We start from the raw sequence: 19980 nt of genomic DNA on the forward strand, positions 1-19980 counted from the left end.
CCCTCAATTCTCACATTAAAAAGGCATTCAAAGAGTCAAAGGAGCTACCATGGCCCCCAACTGCACAGGAGCTGGATGCTGTGAAAATGGATGAACTGCTCCCAGAGCATCTTGTACAATTTCTGAGCTCAGTGGTGACTGGGACACTTGATGAAGAAAAGTGTGAGAAGACGCAGAGGCTGGTCTATTCGATTACACAAGATGTGTCGAGCAGCAACTAACAGCAAGTGGAAACTCCCAAAGCACATCCTCCTGTGTGCCACACTTCGGCACCTCTATCGAAGCAAACAAGTGAGTGATCAGCTAACTTATTGCTTATGAGGTCCTCCATTGTCATTGCTCAACTATGCTTCATACAGGTATTTGATATTGATAAAAAAAACATTTGTTTATCTTTACAGCTCACAACCATCCTTTCACGACTAGGACACTCAGAGACATATGACTTCAGTATGGAACTTGAGACAGCCATGGCCAAGGCTTTTGATGAGATGTCCACCAACCTGACCCCTCAAATCATCACTGGCGAGGGAAACACTGTTTTTCACAGCGAGTGGGACAACCTGAACAGAATCACCACCAACGTTCATGATTCAAATGTGGTAAACAGCGCCGGGGGAATCATGATTCAAGAAGTGAAGGAGAGCCATGTGAGCACCAAGAAAGGACCCTTCCTCTCTATCACAGGTCATCCAAGATGAGAAGCCTTAAGATCACGCCTCCCGAGATGCTGCCAGAGCTGCCATTCAAAAGAGTTGGCCCCAAATTCCCCAAAAATGCCAACTTTACCCCTCCTGCTGAGAACCAAGTGTCATATGATGCCTCAATGTTGCAGTACAACACCCACCTACTCAGCAGATGGTTGAGCAGCCAGGGCAAGCAGCAAGTGCCTGGATTTGGTGGTTTTATTTCAAGCACAGGGAAAGTGCCTCCTAGGAAATCTACCATCGACTTTTACACCCCCATCAACCAGCCCATTACAGACAACGCAGTAGTGTATGAGCTACTCAAGAGATCCGAGGCAGCAACTGAGGAGGTTGGACAGCCATACACCATCAACACGTTTGACCTGGGAGTCGTCATGAAAGCCTGTCCTATAGTATGGAAGTACGAGGAGGAATTCAGTAAGCATGTGAACCTCATTGGCAAGTTCCACACAGCCATGAATATTTTTGGGCAGACTCACTGGGCGCAAGTGTCTTGGAGCTGGCTACGCCGAGATCCTCATAGAAGCTGGCCTCGCAAACAGTGGTTGCCTGAAAAATATCCTGAGCGGGAAGTCATATGCCAAGGCTCTCTTCAGTCTGAAGGCGGTTACAGAGGCACTCGAACGGTTGCTGTTCAATGTTTTTCTAGAGGAGGAGAAACCAGACATCCCATATGAGATCCTCTTCAACCTCATCCACTCTTGCACTTCTGAGAGCCTCAACTCCACTCTGAAGGATCCCACACTGCTCAAGCTGATTGGTGACTACCTCCAATACCAAGACAAGGTACGTAGGGGCCACCTGGGCAAAACGGGCATGTTCTGGCTCTCCATGATGGATCATGCAAGGCTGGTCTTTATGATGGATTTTGCTGTGAAAACCAACAATTTCGAGCTGTTCCATCACTGCAACGGCGCCATGGCAGATCTCTTCTTTGCGTATGATGGCCACAACTACGCCAGGTAATCTATGCACTCATTCCCTGAATACTCAATATAAAAATAAGTGGGAGCTTATTGTAGTTGTTGTAATAAACTTTAATTATCATTAATTTCCTACAGGTACCTTACCTGGTTTGAGGCCTTTCTCACAAACATCGACCTCTCCCATCCTGGTGCTCTTGATTACATCAAGCTTGGAGCTATAGCTGTTGCACGATCATTGATCCCAGGGGCTCTCGCAGCAGTGGACAAGACCATGGAGGAGACATTCATGAGGTTTGCTAAGACTTCAGGTATGTCAGTTTGTGGACACAAACATAGTCACCTATATTTAATTTCCATGTTCATGTTGGTTGTGACGCTAAAATTCAGACTTCTCCCTCTCTACATGAGCTCCCCATTGACATCAGGACGGCAGATAGCTTGCACATCTTCCGGCGCAAACTGAAAACTCATCTCTTTCGACTCCACTTCGAGCGTTAGAACGATTAACGAAGCACTTTTATACCAATAAAGGACTGGATTACCTAAAGCCAGTTGAGTAGCACTTGAAATGTTTGGCTCTATGAAACCTGATATACTTATATGATTCTGTTTTCTTCAAGGTTGTGTCTTCCTGGTCGAATGTACTTATTGTAAGTTGCTTTGGACAAAAGCGTCAGCTAAATGCAATGTAATGTAATGTAATGTACATTGCAGGTGGTCTACTATGTCTCTTCAACAACTGTGGCGCATACCAGAAATGGTGCCGCACAACCTCTGCCCGCGCTCAGCTCTATGAGCTTACTCTTGAGATGTGTGGCATGATTGACGACCCTGAGATGCCGAAAGCAGGCAAGCACCGTGAGCTGGAGCCTGCCCAAATCAAAAAGTCTGAATTAGCGGTGCAGAGCGTCATCTCTGCCATCAATGGCTTCACAAACCCCTGGAGAATCCCAGACAAAAGTCGACTGTACTCCCTCGCATCTGGAGCTCCCATCGATCCAGAGGTTGAGGCTGACGTGCTGCGGGCCGAGGCTGCAGGCAGGGCTGCCAAGGAGCAGTTCATCCAAGAGCGCTTCATTTCCAAGAGGAAAGACTTCTTTGATCGCCTCAAGAAACTTACGCTCAAGACAATGGATTACTGCAGCAAGAGGGTCAAACTTACCTCTGCGCAGGGGAAGGTGGATATTGATTTTACTTATACCATTTGCATATTTCATTACACAAAAACATTATTCAGAAAGGAATGAAACCGTAAAACTCTGTTGTATTTATGCCTTCCTCATTTCCTTATTTTTCATTCCAGCTATTTGTGTACAACCTCGCCTTTCAGCTGCTCGTTAAGTCGCAGATTATGGAGATGCCCATCAACCTTGAGGAACTCATGCGGTATCCCCTCTCACCTTCCTCATGGTGCCCTTGGCTCTCCGGATGGCTATTTTGCTAAAACCAACAAGGCCACTATCCTTCACCATCTGCTGCAGGACAGGGACGTAGACGTACCTTACCCCAATGATGCCCTCTTCATACAGGATGGCAACGCTCTCTTCCACATGATGTCCAACCTCCCACCGACCTTCGGAGGGATTTGCATGCAGCTCCTGGACCAAATGGTTGCCAAGCAACATTTTGTGTTCTCTACAGATTGCTACCAGCCAGATTCCATCAAAGCCCAGGAGAGGCTCAGACGTGGCTCTTCTGAGAAGCGCATAATTGATGGTCTTTAAGTCATTCCTTGGCAATGAGCTTAACAAGAAGCAGCTATGTGACCTGCTTCTCAGGGTCTGGGGAGCAATGAGGCAGCATCCCGGATTGAGAAGAGCATGAAAGCAGTGGTGTGTGTTGACGGAAGATCTTATGACCTAACATCAACAAATGGAAAAGTACGTTGACAGAAAAAGCATGACACACACATACAATTTCAGACCATAATTGGGCTCTTACGACAAAAACGACAAAAACAAACGACAAAAACTGCATAACTTAAAATGTTAATTTGTTAAAATATGTAGTAGTATTCATTTACTTTGTTTGATTGTTACAGGTCCAGACTTCTGAGATCTATGAACTGCGATCCAACCAGGAGGAGACAGACAGCCGGATTGTCCTGTACCTCCACCAGGCTGTCAAATGGGGGTACAAGTCCAGTGTGGTGAGGACACCTGACACAGACATCCTGATGATCCTCCTCCACCATGCCAGCAGGATCAACCTCTCCATCTACCTTGACCACGGCTCTGGCAAACATCGCACACTGATAAATGTGACAGAACTGTCGGAATCACTGGGCCCTGACTACTGTAGCACACTGCTGGGATTCTACGTCTTTACTGGGGAGGACTGTACCAGCGCTTTTAAAGGCAAAGGCAAGGTGAATCCCCTGAAGAAGCTGGAGAAGACTCCTAAACTCCACAAAGCTTTCAGGCAGCTTGGTGCAGACTGGATGGTCACTGATGAGCTTCAAGAGGAGATGGAGAGCTTCACATGAATTATGTATGGCCAAGCACGGATGACATCAGTTGACACAGTACGGGTGAAAATGATGAGAAAGATGGTCGGCGCTGACAAAGTCCTGGACTCTAAGTCAAAAGTAGACCTGGAACGCCTGCCTCCCCCCAAGGTCTGTCTCATTCCACATGTCCAGCGAGCCAACTACAGAGTCGCCTTCTATAAGAGAGCAGACAAGGCAATAATCGAGAGCCCAAAACCACATGATCCAGGCATGGGCTGGGAGAAGACAGGAGAAGAGGAGGTGTTGGAACCGGTCTGGGCAATTGGACCCATCCTCCCTCCTTCTCTTGTTGAGGTACTGGCTCAGAGAGCAGAGTCAGAAGAGCACGCAGCTCTTGACAAGGTGACCGATTACGCCAACAATAACTTGTCTGTGGGTGAAGTGGATGGAGAGTACGAGCATGAGGATGAAGAGCTGGAGATGGAAGAAATTGAATTAGAAGATCTCTTCAGTGACGATGAGGATGATGAGTAGTTTAGGTCAGCAAGTTGGTAGTGACATGAAAAGGTAAATGTATTCATTGTTCAAGTTGTAATTATATCACACTTTACATAATCTTTCATGTTTGATTTTGGTGCAATAAAGAGTTAAAAATAAACCCAACAAGATTTTATTTAATCATTTCATTTCATTTAAAGGATTAGAGAAAAACTGATTGTGAACATATATTCACCCTATGTGTTGAAAAGGTAGTTGGTCATACACACATGTTTGGTCATTTCTTGCTGTTTTTGTCCAGAAATACAGTGAAAATGTTGTCAAATGTCAAAAATAACCATCCCATTGAATTCCTAGGATCAAAATTGTGTGGGAAAATTTATTAATTTCGCTCTGTAAGTTGTCTACTTCAAAAGTTATGCGTCTTCTACATTATATTTTCATTTTTCGATTTTTGGGTTAGGTGCTATAAAGGGTTAAAACTAGCCTTTGGGACATTATTTCAGCTTGGTACCCAATATAATCTTAAAATAAACACTTGGAGGATTGAAAAAAAACTGATTGTCAACAAATATTCACTCTATGCGTTTGAAAAATAAAAAAGTAGTTGGTCAGACACATTTTTTGTATTTTTTTGCTGTTTTTGTCCAGACATACAGTCAAAATGTTGTCAAATGTCAAAAATAACCATTCCATTGAATTCCTAGGGTCAGAATTGTATGGAAAAATGTATTCATTTGTCTCTGTATGTTGTTTACTTCAAAGGTTATGCCTCTTGCTACATCAAATTTTAATGTTTCGGTTTTGGGTTAGGTGCAATAAAGGGTTAAAAATGGAGCCTTTCGGACATTATTTCAGCTTGGCACCTGGCAGATTCTGAAAGTAGACACTTTAAGGATTAAGAAAAATCAGGTGGCATAAAAAATTCCGAGGGGTGCGCGTGGACCCCTATTTCCATCTAGACTATTTTGTTGTAAATGTAATCACTGAAATTCAGATTTGTTACTCTCTTTACAATGTCCCCGACCACAGCTTAATATATATATATATATAACAACGTAATGTATTTTCATCCCACAAATGCCGGAATTCATTGTTGTTATTTTCTTATGACAATAAAGCTGTGTTTTCTAAAGGGATTAAATGGCTGATGCATTAATAACCCAAAAGAGATAAAGGGAGGAAGTGGGACCAGAGCGGGATACATCCTGAAAGTGACATCATCTCAAATAAAAATTAAAAGGCTCTTCTTGTCACAACCTTGAAACAAAGAGAACTCTGAAGCCCTTGCCAGGCTAAGATCTGGCTGCCTCTGCTGAATATCCAACATATGCATTATTCATGAGGACAGGCTGAATAAGTTAGGCCAACAACAAAGGATAACAGGATCAGTACCTTGTACCCCAACAGGTGTCCTCTGACTGTCTCTTTCTCTATCGCTGCCCAGTTCACTCTGAGGGTAGTGCTGTTTATCAGTTCAATACCCACATTCATTGGAGCCTCCAATGGAACTGAAAGACAAACAGGAGGGTGAGAATGAAGGAGAGATTCTTCCAGTAAAGAAAATTAGCTGGAAAACTTTTTTTTTATATTATCTTACCATCTTCCCCTGAGTAACCAATGACAGGGTCTGGCTCAGGTCCCTTCCCTTCCTCATTGACAGCCTGTACTTTGATCTCAAAGGCAGAGAAGCTGCCGATGTCACTGACTGTGAATGGTGGCGTGGTTGTGTAGTTGGTGTGCCAGGTGGGCCCGCTGCCCACCACTCGCCTCCACAGCACCCGATACTTGAAGTCAGGTCCGTTAAAGTTACGTTGGTCTATATCCTGTAGTGAGAGCAAAAGCAACCAATTATTCACCAATGCTTTCTTTGAGTGTGTGATGCTGTTGCTTTAGATAATTAGTATGTTCACGTATCAGATGTACAGTACCTCCCAGGTGATGACCAGAGTGTCTGGGTCTATGGACTCACTCCTAACATCTGCAGGGTTATTGTCTGGAGCTGTGATTGGAGAAAAGTTCATTGTGGTGTCAGTCGGGGTTGCATTGAGTATGAAAAACTGTGGTTACAAAACAGTGACTCTAACCTTCTGCAAATGTGTTGTGGATTTCGGATGGCTCGCTGGGACCGCTCTTTCCAACATAATTTATGGCAATGACGCGGAAACGGTATGACATGTAGGGCCACAAATGGAGGTTAGTACGAGACTTCTTTCCTATTACTCTCTTCAGCTCTTCCCAACCACTCTCCTTCGAACCTTGGTCCTCAAACTCAACCACATACTCTGCAGAGAGAGAAACGAAGAGTCAAGGAGTGATGGAGAAGGACAGGATGTGAACAATAAGGATCAATAGAAACATAAATGAACACTCAGTGGAGATAAAGTCATCCCGAGACACTTTGAGCTTTATATTAGTCTGATACTGCAGATCAAATAATAATTCTGCAAAACTAATAAAAACAGAGCTGCCTTTCATTTTGCCAGAGGGAGATAAATTATATGGGTCTGAGTATTGTGTGTGTCTCAGGCAATACAAACCCTTACTCAGTGACACTAAAGAAAGAGTCAGGATCACAGCAGGAGAAATTACAACAACAACAAAAATCCCTTTCAACAAAAAAGCGGTTTTAGCATTAAAGAGAAGAAAAACAGAAAGTGAAAGGGACAGATGTGTGTGCCCATGTGTATGTGTCAAAGTTTGAGTATGTGTGTGTGTGTTTGTCTGTAATTACCTAGCACAGGGCTGTTGTGTTCGTCCCCAGGAGTCCAGCTGAGGGTGACTGAACGACGCTTAGGTTCAGTGATCTGGAGGAGTTCAGGGGGATCCGGTCGATCTGAGAAGGACAACGATAGCATCATCATCACAACTACCTGCACATTGCTTGTTTTAACAAATAGGAAAACTTCATTTGGAAAATTACTGAGCATTATACAGTATCAGAAATCCTACCCCATAAAGAGAGGGTGCCACTGGCTTCAGCCGAGTCAAGTTTAGTGATGACGTCACAGGTGTACAAGCCCTCATCTTCTTCTTCCACATTGGTGATTTTCAGATCTGGTCCATCAAATGTGTATCTAAGGAAATATGGTCATAATTACTATGCCCTCGTAATTCGTAATCATATACCAGATGTTTCAAAGTAGGCAAAAAGTGAATGAAAGTGAACACATATTATGTTACTATTGAATGGCCTAGATCAGGGGTGCCCAACCAGTCGATCGCGATCGACCGGTCGATCGCGGGGAGATTCCCAGTCGATCGCGAGATGTATCTAAAAATAGAACAACAACATTCTGTTTTATCGTTAATGTCCTATAAAATAATCTTCCCGTGCCAGAATAATGCACTTGAACGCATCAAAGCTTTGTGATTGGCCGGCGTGACCCCATGTGTCGGGGCGTGGCTGGTGAGCAGTGGGCGCTATTTCGCTGACGTTGTCCGTGTCAACAGGAGTGACAGTCCGCACACACACAAGACCGCAATTATGGCAGAAGCAAAAAAGCCCAAAATATATAATTTTCACTCCGAGTGGGAGGATGATTATTTGTTTATCTATTCCAATTCAAAGTCCATCTGTCTCATCTGCAATGCGAGCGTGGCTTTATCGAAGAAGGGTCATTTAGGAGCGGCATTTCAAAACAGTGCACAAACGCTACGAGACGGAATTCCCTCCTAATTCTGCCCAACGCTCCCAAAAGGGGAGGGGCTAAATGCACAGCAGTCCATTTTCACCAGGCCCAACAACAAGAGCAAGGCTGCTACCATAGCATCTTATCGTGTCAGGCACGTTCTTGCGAAACACATGAAGTCTTTCAAAGACGGCGAAGTTGTGAAATAAGCATTCCTGGAGGCTGCCGACGCGCTTTTAGGGGACAGTAAAAATAACAGTAGCATTTCATTTCAAGGTTTTTGATATAATAACAACTCAAGTTAGATACCGTTATTAATCAGCTGTAAGTTTTTGTTTGTTTGAACTTATTCATAACAATTATTGTACAAAATGGTATAAGAATGCAAACATTAAGATCTGTTCTGTTTAAATTGATTATAGTCTATTATCAATTCAGGTTAAGAAACTAGTGTTGCTTGCATCCTATTTTAAAGGCATTTATTTTTATACTCTACTAAAATGCAACAAAAAAAGGGTTTGATTCTATTAATTTTGTCTTTTTTATTGCACTTTGGCAGCAGATTCCTGTGTAGCTTCAGATCTGAGTTGTCTTATTACTAAGCCTCATTTATACTTTTGTAGCAACACTATTTTTATATAATGGCAAAGAAAGGGTTCAGAGTCTTTTCTTTTTTCCCTGTGTCATATGTGGCAGCACTGTTCAATGTTTCTTGAAAACATTACCCACTGTAGTGTGACGTGTGAATAAACTCCAACTCTCTATCAACAACACTGTTGTGTAACTTCAGTTAAATACTTGTATGTGTGTAGATTAGAAAGAGGTAAGATAAAGGATCTGCAGTATTTTATGGAGAATTAATCGTACAAAGGTCAGTTTTATACAAGTAGAAGTGTGTATTTACCTGGTAGTAGGCTGTCAGTAACTACGCCTCTCTATTTGGACTGGTAGATCTCGGCAGACTGGCAACTTTAAAAGTAGCTCTCGGTTAAAAAAAGGTTGGGCACCCCTGGCCTAGATGTTTGTGATTTGGCTACAGGGATACAGTTTTTCAGTTTTCCTACTTTACTGTTTCCCACTTTCCCAGAGTCAAACAATTCAATGCCTTAGGAAAGACCTTTGTAAAAGTATTTGGTGTAGTCTGAAGTCAGGTCAAACACAGGAGGTCCACAGTCTCCATATTTGAAAACCCCTGATTTATTCATTTGACCATTAACGATAAGTTTATATATTTGTTTGGTTATACAACAGGGAAAATAAAGATAAAAACGGTTATGTAGGGGTAAAGAAATTAAATGTTTATTAATTAATTTGTATCCCTTGTTTGTGATTGGACTTTAAACAACTAAACAAACATTGGATCAAATTATAATCCTGTTAGTAATGTCTGACATTATGCTAATTTCTGTTCGATCTCCAATGGGTAGATTTGAGTCTTACTTTCCATCACTGGGGGACTCGAAGATTTTTTTATTGTTCTTCCTCCACTGAATTTGTGGAGGGCCAAGTTTGGGGTCGACAACGGCCAGACAAGTGAAGATTGTTGTGTTCCCACGCTGCACCTTCAGATCCTGTGGAGGTGACACGATCACTGTCCTGTCTGAAAGATAAAGCAGGCAGAAAGCTGAGACATGAGGTACACAAAGGGTGTGTGTGTGAGTCTGTGTGTGTCTATGTGTGTGTGTGCATGCGTGTGTACCCACTCACTAAGCACTTCCAGCTCAGCATTGACAGATAAGTTGGTGTTCTGTATGGAGCAGGTGTAGAAGCCCTCATCATCGTGGGTGACATTAAAGATCTCCAGCGCCCCGTTGGTGAGCTGGTTCACTCTGGGATCAGCCAGTAGGGAGGATGTGCTGCTGCTCTCCCTGGAAGAGACACACACCCCAAAACACCCATTAAAAACCTTTTGAGCCGCTATTCAACATAAATAATAAAGACTCATTTTAGGCTGGCCACATTGACAACAATTCACATTCCAGATGTAACAGTATTTCTCTGTTAATTTATGCGATGAGCTGCCCACGCAATTGTGTCACCACCTTGAAATGTGTTAAAATCAAAATCTGCCAGACGACACCCTAGAATACATAATTAAATAAACTGCAATAAAACACAGTAGGATACAAATAATGGGGTTATGGGCCTCACCATATGATTTTAGGTTTAGGAGAGCCAAAGGTTTCACACTCTAGTAAAGCCGTCTTGCCCTCCGTAAATGTGTACGTATTCCCATCCTCAACAAGGATCTGGGGAGGCAGCTCTGAAACAACACAAACAATCAGAAATGAGACAAACACAGACCTACAAACAGATACACAACTCTCTGTATTAAGTGAAGGAAACAAACACTCACCAATGACATAGACGTTGGTGTTGGTGAGGATGGTGCCATGCTTGTTGGAGGCCTGGCACTGGAAGATGGCAGTGTCTCCAAAGTTGACATCTTCTAAGATCAGAGACCCGCTTGCTGTCAGAGAACGTCTTGAGTCCTTGTCGATTGCTTTTAATTAAAAAAAATCCCAGTCAGTACATGCACAGGGTTGTGTGGTGATGTATTTTCATTATGGGTGTATGCACTGACCTGAGATGGGAACCCCGTTGATGGTCCAGCTGATGGTGGGTGATGGGATGCCATCAGCCTGGCAGTCCAGCCTGACAGTCTCGCCTGGGGCGTACAACTGGCTGGATGGCTCCTTGATCCAGTAAGGAGCCGCTGGAAGAAACAGAATATATACATTATACACATTACAAGCAAAACAATTCACAGTAACAAAAACAACAGAAGACAGTACTTAGTTAGATTGATGAGTCACACACTACAAATTGTCCAAATTTGCAAAATGAAGCAACTGATCGCTTTTCTGTTCTGTGTACTTTATGCTCCATACATTTTACAAGTCAAGGTCTATTTACTGGTCACAGGGAATGTTAAATGTCTTCTTCCCTTTGCAACCCATGTAGGTGTGTGTGTGGTTGTGTGACATACCTTCCACAGTTACGGTGTAAGTGTGTGAGACCTTCCCCTGGGAGTTCTCAGCTGTACACTGATACTCGCCTCCGTCGCTCTCTGAGATATTACTAAAGCGCAGGCGGTGGTTGAACATGTCTTTAATGGTCCGAGACTCGGACATTTCACCGTCTTTCCTCAGCCATGAAACTTTGGGAGTTGGACTGAAGAGGAGAAGGGAGGAGAGGAAGAGTTATAGCAGGAATGGTTAGTGTGTGGATGAAGGAGAGGACACATTAAACAGAGAACGATAGGAGGTAGGAGGAGGGGCAGGAGATGGATGAGATGCAGGTAAGATTGATTAAAAGGTGTGGCTCAAGTTTTTCTGATTGATGGAAACTCACAGGCCTTTGACGATGCACTCTAACTCAAGGGTCTGGCCTCTGAGGGTGTGGTAAGTGCTGTGGCTTCCAGTAGGTCTCATCATCTGGGGCCTCCGGTTCAGCAGTACGGAGTTGGCTAGAGAAAGAGAAGCGGAAACACAAAGAACGATTCATAAATATGTATGGATAATTTTCAAATTGCTGTGCTGCTGATACAGCAGCCACTTTAGAGACTCTCACACACGCACACAATGATGCAGGGTGTGGAATCATGTGGAGAAGACCTTTCTAACAACATATCATCATACAGACCTTCTACACACACAGAGGTCTCATGTTAACATGTGCTCGTCTCCCTGACCTCTAGTGGGGCCACAGATGCTGGCAGCCACGTCTCAGTGTGAGATGCATCTCATTACCACTGGGCAAACAGAGTTGTCTTTCTGGTTCTTTATTCAAGGCGCCTCGAAGGCACAGGTCTCACAGAGTATAGGATAGTCTGCAGGAGTGTGCGCAATAGTCACAAAATAGCAAAGCTTATATACAATATAGGGCGGGCAGACAGAGTTTCCTCAGAAATCTGATTTCACACGGATGTCTCATATTGTTATGGGAGTTCAAACTTTGTGTGAAGAGGAGTAGTTTCAACATAGTCTGCCAAATCAGCTCTGTGGCCTTGAAGCGCTTGGGAATAAAAACCCTCATTAGAGTATGCAGAGAAAACAGCACATATCAGGAAATGGTGCAGTAGTGTTAGACAATGCACTTAGAAGCATTTGGTTTTATCATATAAGGTAACATAAGAAATTGCCACTACAGGTGACGGCCCCCTGCCGGCTGTGGGACCGTCTACTGCTGTGGTCAGCACAAAATGCCCCCACATGAGGCTGAGTTGACTTTGGTTTAACTATGAGACTCCATTGGTCGCAAACACATTTTAATACTGACGATTTAGCATATTATTTATGCTGTTAAATTATAAAGACCTATATAGTTTTTACTTTAACAGATTTCTCTTAAACAAAACAGTATGAAGAGATGTATAAGACATGTGACTGTCAAACTGTCTAGGATATTTCAAAATTAGAGTATTATACACACTAACACAAATGCATGTTTCAAGGGGCATCGTAACCTTGTTCTTAACCAGTTGAGCCCCGAGCCTGTTTTTCAGGCCTCAGAATCGAAAATGACATTCCCAGAACAATTGACTATATCTTCACTTCTAAAAGGGGTCAATTAATAATCTTTTTTCTCAAAGCAATGATAAACCTGTGAGTTGGATGTAGAAGAGTCAGAATCAATATATAATTTTTTTATTTTAAAGTAAATTCAGATTGAACATGTAAATGTAATGTAAATTATAGTGTCCGTCCAAAAAAAAAACATTACTAATAGTGAAAACCACACTTGAATGATGGGATAGTTTGGGTCGCCCAAATTATCAGAATATATAGGGAGGAAAATGTCTGTCTGTCAGACACCACTTTGGCTTTTTGATGTATAACTATGGAACTTGGTTCATAGAGCCCTGGTTCCCAGACAATGCATCCTAATGTTTTTTGTTGACCCTCTGAGCTTTTTTAGAGCTATTACATGGGAAGTCATGAAATGTGCCCATTGTTGCCTATCTGTATATCAGTATTAGGTCAAAGATGCATTTCTGCAACTCAGCTCAGGTCATTTGAGTCAGGTTTACTTTAAGCCAGTCATTTCATTTAGAGCAAAACTCACAGGGGTTAACAGTCAGGGTGATGGGTTCCTTTGTCAGAATGGTGCGAGTGGCAAGGTACTGGACATTGCAGGTGTAGTCATTTCTGTTGTCCTCAGTTGTCAAATGGGCAAAGTATAGGTTGCCATCCTTCCCCAGCATAACCCGTTCACTCAGCTGGATATGGTGTAGTTCTGTAGAGAGAGGGAGAAGGGAAATGAGAGACATTGATGACAGATAGTGGCAGAGAGAGAAATGAGTAACAAGAGAGGGAGAATAAGGAGCTTAACAAGAGGATAAAATAATCAGAGGAAATAGAAGAGCTAGGCATAGAGATACATTAGGATGAGAGAAATTGAAATATGATGATAAAGAGACGTCCCAGAATAGAGGTAACAATAGACTCCACTCAGCCTACAAAAGGTACTAAGACATTTGAAAGAACACATCCAGGAACAGATAAATGCATGAAAGGATATTCCAGACATTGGGAAAGATACTATAGTTTGAGGTATAAATAATCAACTACCTCACTTTGAGTGGACATTAAAAGGATAGAAAGATAGTCTAAGTAGCAGAAAGGAGACAGGAAGGATGTAATGGAAGGAGAGATGTAAAGGTAATGTACTTACTACTGTCCATCCAGTGTATGATGGGCTCCATAGAGCTCTGCGGGGGGTTACACTTCAGGATGGTACTGCTTCCCTCTTCAGCCTTCACATTACCCTTCTTTTCTTTCTGCTGTGTTGGAGGAACTACAGGGAGGAACATGAGATACAACTCAAACATGTTAGTCTATGTAGATAAACACTTATGGGCATACAGTATAAGAGTTGCTCTAGTGACTGTGGCATATGAACATTTATCGGCCAGTAGTTCTGATTAACTTTGCATCAAACCTCAAAGTTAATGTTCTCTGATAAGTCACCCATATTGTGTACACAGAGAATTTGAGTTGTTTTGCTTCTTTTTCCATTACTCCTGAAGCAAATGAAAAAGAATGCACTACAGAAATGTGCATGTTTTTCTTCTGTTTTGTCCTGTATGATATATCCCAAATCCTTGAAAACATACAAACCTGCGCACACATGTATAGTGTAAAGCCAAGAGGCATTTCACATCCCACAGTCAACTTGAACAAACAATGTAGTTGATCAGGAGTACTATTTTAAAACCCCCATTTGAGGAACTTGAAGCGATTTAGGAAGAAGACATCGGCTTGTCTTTTGTCTTGCAGATGTAAAATGATTTGTGAGTCATATGTGTTCCCTCTCCCCACCTCCCCTCCGCCCATTGTTGATAACCCCACAGGAGCTTCATAAGAGCGCTTCACATGACATCAACTCAAGAGCGTTTCTGGGGAAACCGTTGTCAGGGAAACTGTGAAGGAAGGAGGTCGCCCAGGAGAGAGCCAGTCACACAGGTGGATGGATGCACAGAGGTGCTCTTTACTTTTGCCCAGGGGCCCATGTGTGTGCTTGTGCATGTGTTAATGTAAGTATATGCTGATTATCATGTTATTGCATGTAATTATATTCCGGGTAGCGGTACTCTCGGTGTGAGCCTCCATCTGCTAACAAATGAGCTCTCTATAAAGCAGGGTACAGGGAAAGGTTTATACGCTGGCTACGCTCACAGCTTTCTATATCGCTTTGTTATTGCTGATAAAAAACCACAACCACGCACCTCGCTGGACCTTGAAGGTATTTACAGGAGCCCTAACGCTGAAATTGACAACTATAAAAGACCTACACTGAACAAAAATATAAATGCAACACTTTTGTTTTTGCTCCCATTTTTCATGAGATGAACTCAAAGATCTAAAACATTTTCTATATACACAAAATAACCATTTCTCTCAAATATTGTTCACAAATCTGAAAAAATCTGTGATAGTGAGCACTTCTCCTTTGCCGAGATAATCCATCCCACCTCACAGGTGTGGCATATCAAGATGCTGATTAGACAGCATGATTATTGCACAGGTGTGCCTTAGGCTGGCCACAATAAAAGGCCACTCTGAAACGTGCAGTTTTGCTTTATTGGGGGGGTCTGGGGGGGTCCGAAAACCAGTCAGTATCTGGTGTGACCACCATTTGCCTCACGCAGTGCAACACATCTCCTTCGCATAGAGTTGATCAGGTTGTTGATTGTGGCCTGTGGAATGTTGGTCCACTCCTCTTCAATGGCTGTGCGAAGTTGCTGGATATTGGCAGGAACTGGAACACGCTGTCGTATACGCCGATCCAGAGCATCCCAAACATGCTCAATGGGTGACATGTCCGGTGAGTATGCTGGCCATGCAAGAACTGGGATGTTTTCAGCCTCCAGGAATTGTGTACAGATCCTTGCAACATGGGGCCGTGCATTATCATGCTGCAACATGAGGTGATGGTCGTGGATGAATGGCACAACAATGGGCTTCAGGATCTCGTCACGGTATCTCTGTGCATTCACAATGCCATCAATAAAATGCACCTGTGTTCGTCGTCCATAACATACGCCTGCCCATACCATAACCCCACCACCACCATGGGCCACTCGATTCACAACATTGACATCAGAAAACCGCTCACCCACACGATGCCACACACGCTGTCTGCCATTTCCCCTGAACAGTGAAAACCGGGATTCATCCGTGAAGAGAACACCTCTCCAACGTGCCAGACGCCATCGAATGTGAGCATTTGCCCACTCAAGTCGGTTAACGACGACGAACCGGAGTCAGGTCGAGACCCCGATGAGGACGACGAGCATGCAGATGAGCTTCCCTGAGACGGTTTCTGACAGTTTGTGCAGACATTTTTTGGTTATGCAAACCGATTGTTGCAGCAGCTGTCCGAGTGGCTGGTCTCAGACGATCTTCGAGGTGAACATGCTGGATGTGGAGGTCCTGGGCTGGTGTGGTTACACGTGGTCTGTGGTTGTGAGGCCGGTTGGATGTACTGCCAAATTCTCTGAAACGCCTTTGGAGATGGCTTATGGTAGAAAAATGAACATTCAATTCACGGGCAACAGCTCTGGTGGACATTCCTGCTGTCAGCATGCCAATTGCACGCTCCCTCAAAACTTGCGACATCTGTGGCATTGTGCTGTGTGATAAAACTGAACATTTCAGAGTGGCCTTTTATTGTGGCCAGCCTAACGGAGCCTACACACGGCGGCGTGCGTTGCCGCTTCAACGCCTCTGCCCATTCACTTTGAATGGGGTGACGTCACGATTCGCCGAACTGCATTGTGGGAGCAAAGCGGAGCTTCTCGCGGTGCTCGCTGCAAAAGTAGAGCAATGTTCTACTTTTGTTCGTAAAAAATCCCCAAGCTTCAGACACGCCCACCGCCAAGCGGTAACGCACGCCGCCGTGTGTAGGGGCCGTAAGGCACACCTGTGCAATAATCATGCTGTCTAATCAGCATCTTGATATGCCACACCTGTGAGGTGGGATGGATTATCTGGGCAAAGGAGAAGTGCTCACTATCACAGATTTGTTCAGATTTGTGAACAATATTTGAGATAAATGGTTATTTTGTGTATATAGAAAATGTTTTAGATCTTTGAGTTCATCTCATGAAAAATGGGAGCAAAAACAAAAGTGTTGCATTTATATTTTTGTTCAGTGTATGCGATACAACCTTATGAGAAAATATCAGAGGAGGTTTGATTAGTTTGATACTGTTTTAAATGGTGCGTGTGGCTCTCAAGGCTTAAGCGAAATAATTACAAATCAGCAAATACTCATGCATGATGGAATTTGAATATTCAAATAACCCGTCAAAATGTAATGCTTCTGTCTCAGTAACTGGTCAGTTTGTTGTAGAATTAATCAGCCATCAGCATGTTCTTACCGTCACTGCTGATGGTGGCCTCGTTAGAGACGGCAGTCCCCAGCTCGTTGGATGCGTAGCAGACATATTTGGCTTGGTACGTCTTCAGGCTCTCCATAGTGTTACTGAGTGTGTAGAAAGCGAATGAGCCAGCGCGCTCAGTAACCTTCAGCTCCGGGTCACTGCCTGGGTCAAACTCCTCTCCATCCTTTGTCCATCGGAAACTTGAGAAAATAAAATATATATAAGTTACGCTGTTGGGAGAGTTTTCATTAAAAAAAACAATTTCAATGCATTTGGAAAAGCTGATTTTTTAGCACACATGAGATGTCCTTAAATGTCACTGAATTGATACACAAATTCCAAGAGATGCCCCACTGGGACTCATGAGCTAGTGCTGTGTAATTGCGATATTTATCTTTTCCTTGGCAATTGGAGCAGTTTTCCACTTCGGAGCAGCTAAGACACTCTGAAAAGATTGCTTTGAGGGCTTAATGACGTTTATCCCTTGTTGAAGTGAGTACTCTGACGGGGAGAAGCTGTGCTCTCATGTAATACTAATATGTAGATGTCAGCTGAACAAGGACAGGGAAGGTCACCGTTCCCAGTTGTCTAAAAAGATAACCAGTGTCTAGCTCCTCCATTATTAATACAGCATCTTCAGTATGTGTGTTTGTGTGGATGTGTGTGTGTGATGACTAACATGGGTAAAGGGTTGCCGGTGGCTTCACAGTTCATGACGAAGTCTTCAACACCAAAGACGGTGACAGACTCCGGCTGTATCATGATCATCGGAGGCCTCTTTACTGCAAGAACACAAAATAGTTTTGTCACAACACCATTTATAAAGCAGGGATACATGAGTTGTTACACACATATAGTGTTTGAACAGACAGAAACACATACTCAGAATAGTGCTGCAGTCTTCACATGACCTGCTTTGATTCTGCATGCTGCTGTAATAACTCCCGCTATGACATACACACATATATCATCCCCTTTGTCCATCGGAAACTTGAGAAAATAAAAGATATACACACACATCTCTATGGCCGTGGGGAAATGGCTTACCAAGCAGCACAAAATAACCAGAGATACCACTCAGTTTTACACTTTAACAGCAGCAGAAAAGTATATTCAGTCAATATCACTTAAAAAAAGACTCCCTAGAGAAAGAGATGAAATGTAGGACAAAGAAAAGAGTGCGAGTAAGAGAGCGGGCAGAGAAAATGGGTTGAGACTAGAGGAAATTGATATAGCATAATGTAAGAGGGAGAGTTTATGTAAAAGAGATATATAGTGCTTTCTGTCTGTGTGAGAAGGAGAGATAGGGGGAGGGGGGGTATGGGGAAATGAAGCAGGGATTTTGAAGGGAAAAAGGAAAGACCACCAGACGAGGTTTCTCCTTCTCTGTCGCCTCTGTCCACGACAGCCATAAAGCACAGCCTCGATAACAGAATCATAAAAAGAGACATGCTGGGATTTGGAGTGAATACTCTATTGAACCAGCATGTTTGATTTTTCCACATGCTTTATGGGCCTGTGTCACTTTGTCTGTTCTGTTATTCAATACTTATAGACAGAAACGTAAATCTTTTCCCCCTCAGAGCTGTAGTGAATACCCTGTCGGCTGTTAGCAGTGGAATAGAGGTCACAGCTTGATATTCTTTCAGTAGCGTGTTTAATTTGACTTCAAGGGGAGAGACAAAGCCTGAGGTGAATTTACATGATGTAGGTGCATGTAGGGCTGCATTATATGTGGAAAAGGCAAGGGAGATGAAGAGCTGAGCAGACAGGAGGAGATGGAAAGAAGTGCAGCAAAGAGACCACGTAGAGAAACAGAGCAAAGGGAGACAACGGTGGAGATGAAAAACAAACAAGGGTAGATTCACAGAGCTTCAGAAAGAGATGGATAGGGAAAGTTGGGGAATGTAATGAAAGAATTCCCACTGATCGAGCAAATAAGCTCATTTCCTCAGCTGATCAAATTGAGGTTTGGGCTGCAGGCTCAGCTCCATTATTGGCGGAGGAGGAGCAGAGGAGCCAGTGCTTAGTGCTCTAACTCCCCTTTATTTCCCCATGCCTTTGATCTGACAGCCCTGCTGCCTCCTAACAGACAGCAGCTCCTCACACTTCCTCCTCCCTGCTCCTACAGGGATCTCACCTATGGGAGCCGGTGATGCTGAGCACACATAAAGTAAAAGGCACACAGAAACAGGTGCATGTTCCCCATACAACACACACACACATCCTCACGTGCAAACACACATGCGCAATCGAACACAGGAACTGAAACAGATGAATCAACACGAAGGAACACTCAAGCATAACGCTGCAAATGCACACTAATGCCTGATTCAGTGAGACAGGACCTTCACAGTGTGCAGAAAGGAAAATATCCTCTCTGGCATAATGAAAGTGTTTCCAATGAGCTTTGCCAGCACCTGCATTAAGATGGATGAACGTCAATAAAGTTAAAAGCACTTACGATCACTTATGTGGTCTGTTAGTCCACAGTGGTGGCCAGAGAAAAGGCAATGAGGGAAACAAAAACATTTTAGTTACAGTAAACAAGAAGGGAAAAGAGAGTTAATGGTGAAAACAGACAGATAGATAGATAGATAGATAATTGAACAACAATTATGATACATTGACGATAAAGCATCGTAATGTCTCCTGTAATGGAGCGTAGCTTTTAACCCCTGCCTGCTTGACACAGATTCTAACGCATCTCCTTTATTGATCCCCATCTCTGTTCCACTGACACTCATTGACATGGCAGAGGCTCGCTAATCGAAAGGCAGGGGACACCTTGACCTTTTACATCTTTGACCCGCTCCTCCTTCCTTCTCCTCATCATCATTCCTTCATCCTCCTCGGCCCTCTCTCCTCTGTGACACCT

The 19980-nt window shown here is 43.4% G+C and overlaps 1 protein-coding gene across 1 annotated transcript in view; it reads right to left on the reverse strand.

The window, feature by feature from the left end:
- Positions 1 to 19980, reverse strand: part of l1cama (L1 cell adhesion molecule, paralog a) — a 56747-nt gene that overhangs the window by 14558 nt on the left and 22209 nt on the right. Inside the window, 18 exon segments of the mRNA XM_034209043.1 lie at positions 5976 to 6091; positions 6181 to 6406; positions 6512 to 6582; positions 6668 to 6865; positions 7315 to 7416; positions 7533 to 7657; positions 9653 to 9812; positions 9920 to 10080; positions 10364 to 10475; positions 10569 to 10715; positions 10797 to 10928; positions 11202 to 11386; positions 11567 to 11681; positions 13280 to 13450; positions 13889 to 14011; positions 17100 to 17302; positions 17782 to 17884; positions 19567 to 19581. Coding sequence (XP_034064934.1) covers positions 5976 to 6091; positions 6181 to 6406; positions 6512 to 6582; positions 6668 to 6865; positions 7315 to 7416; positions 7533 to 7657; positions 9653 to 9812; positions 9920 to 10080; positions 10364 to 10475; positions 10569 to 10715; positions 10797 to 10928; positions 11202 to 11386; positions 11567 to 11681; positions 13280 to 13450; positions 13889 to 14011; positions 17100 to 17302; positions 17782 to 17884; positions 19567 to 19581 — 2465 coding nt within the window.

Source organism: Gymnodraco acuticeps, unplaced genomic scaffold (assembly GCF_902827175.1).
Source record: "Gymnodraco acuticeps unplaced genomic scaffold, fGymAcu1.1, whole genome shotgun sequence".
In the NCBI taxonomy this organism is placed as follows: domain Eukaryota; kingdom Metazoa; phylum Chordata; class Actinopteri; order Perciformes; family Bathydraconidae; genus Gymnodraco; species Gymnodraco acuticeps.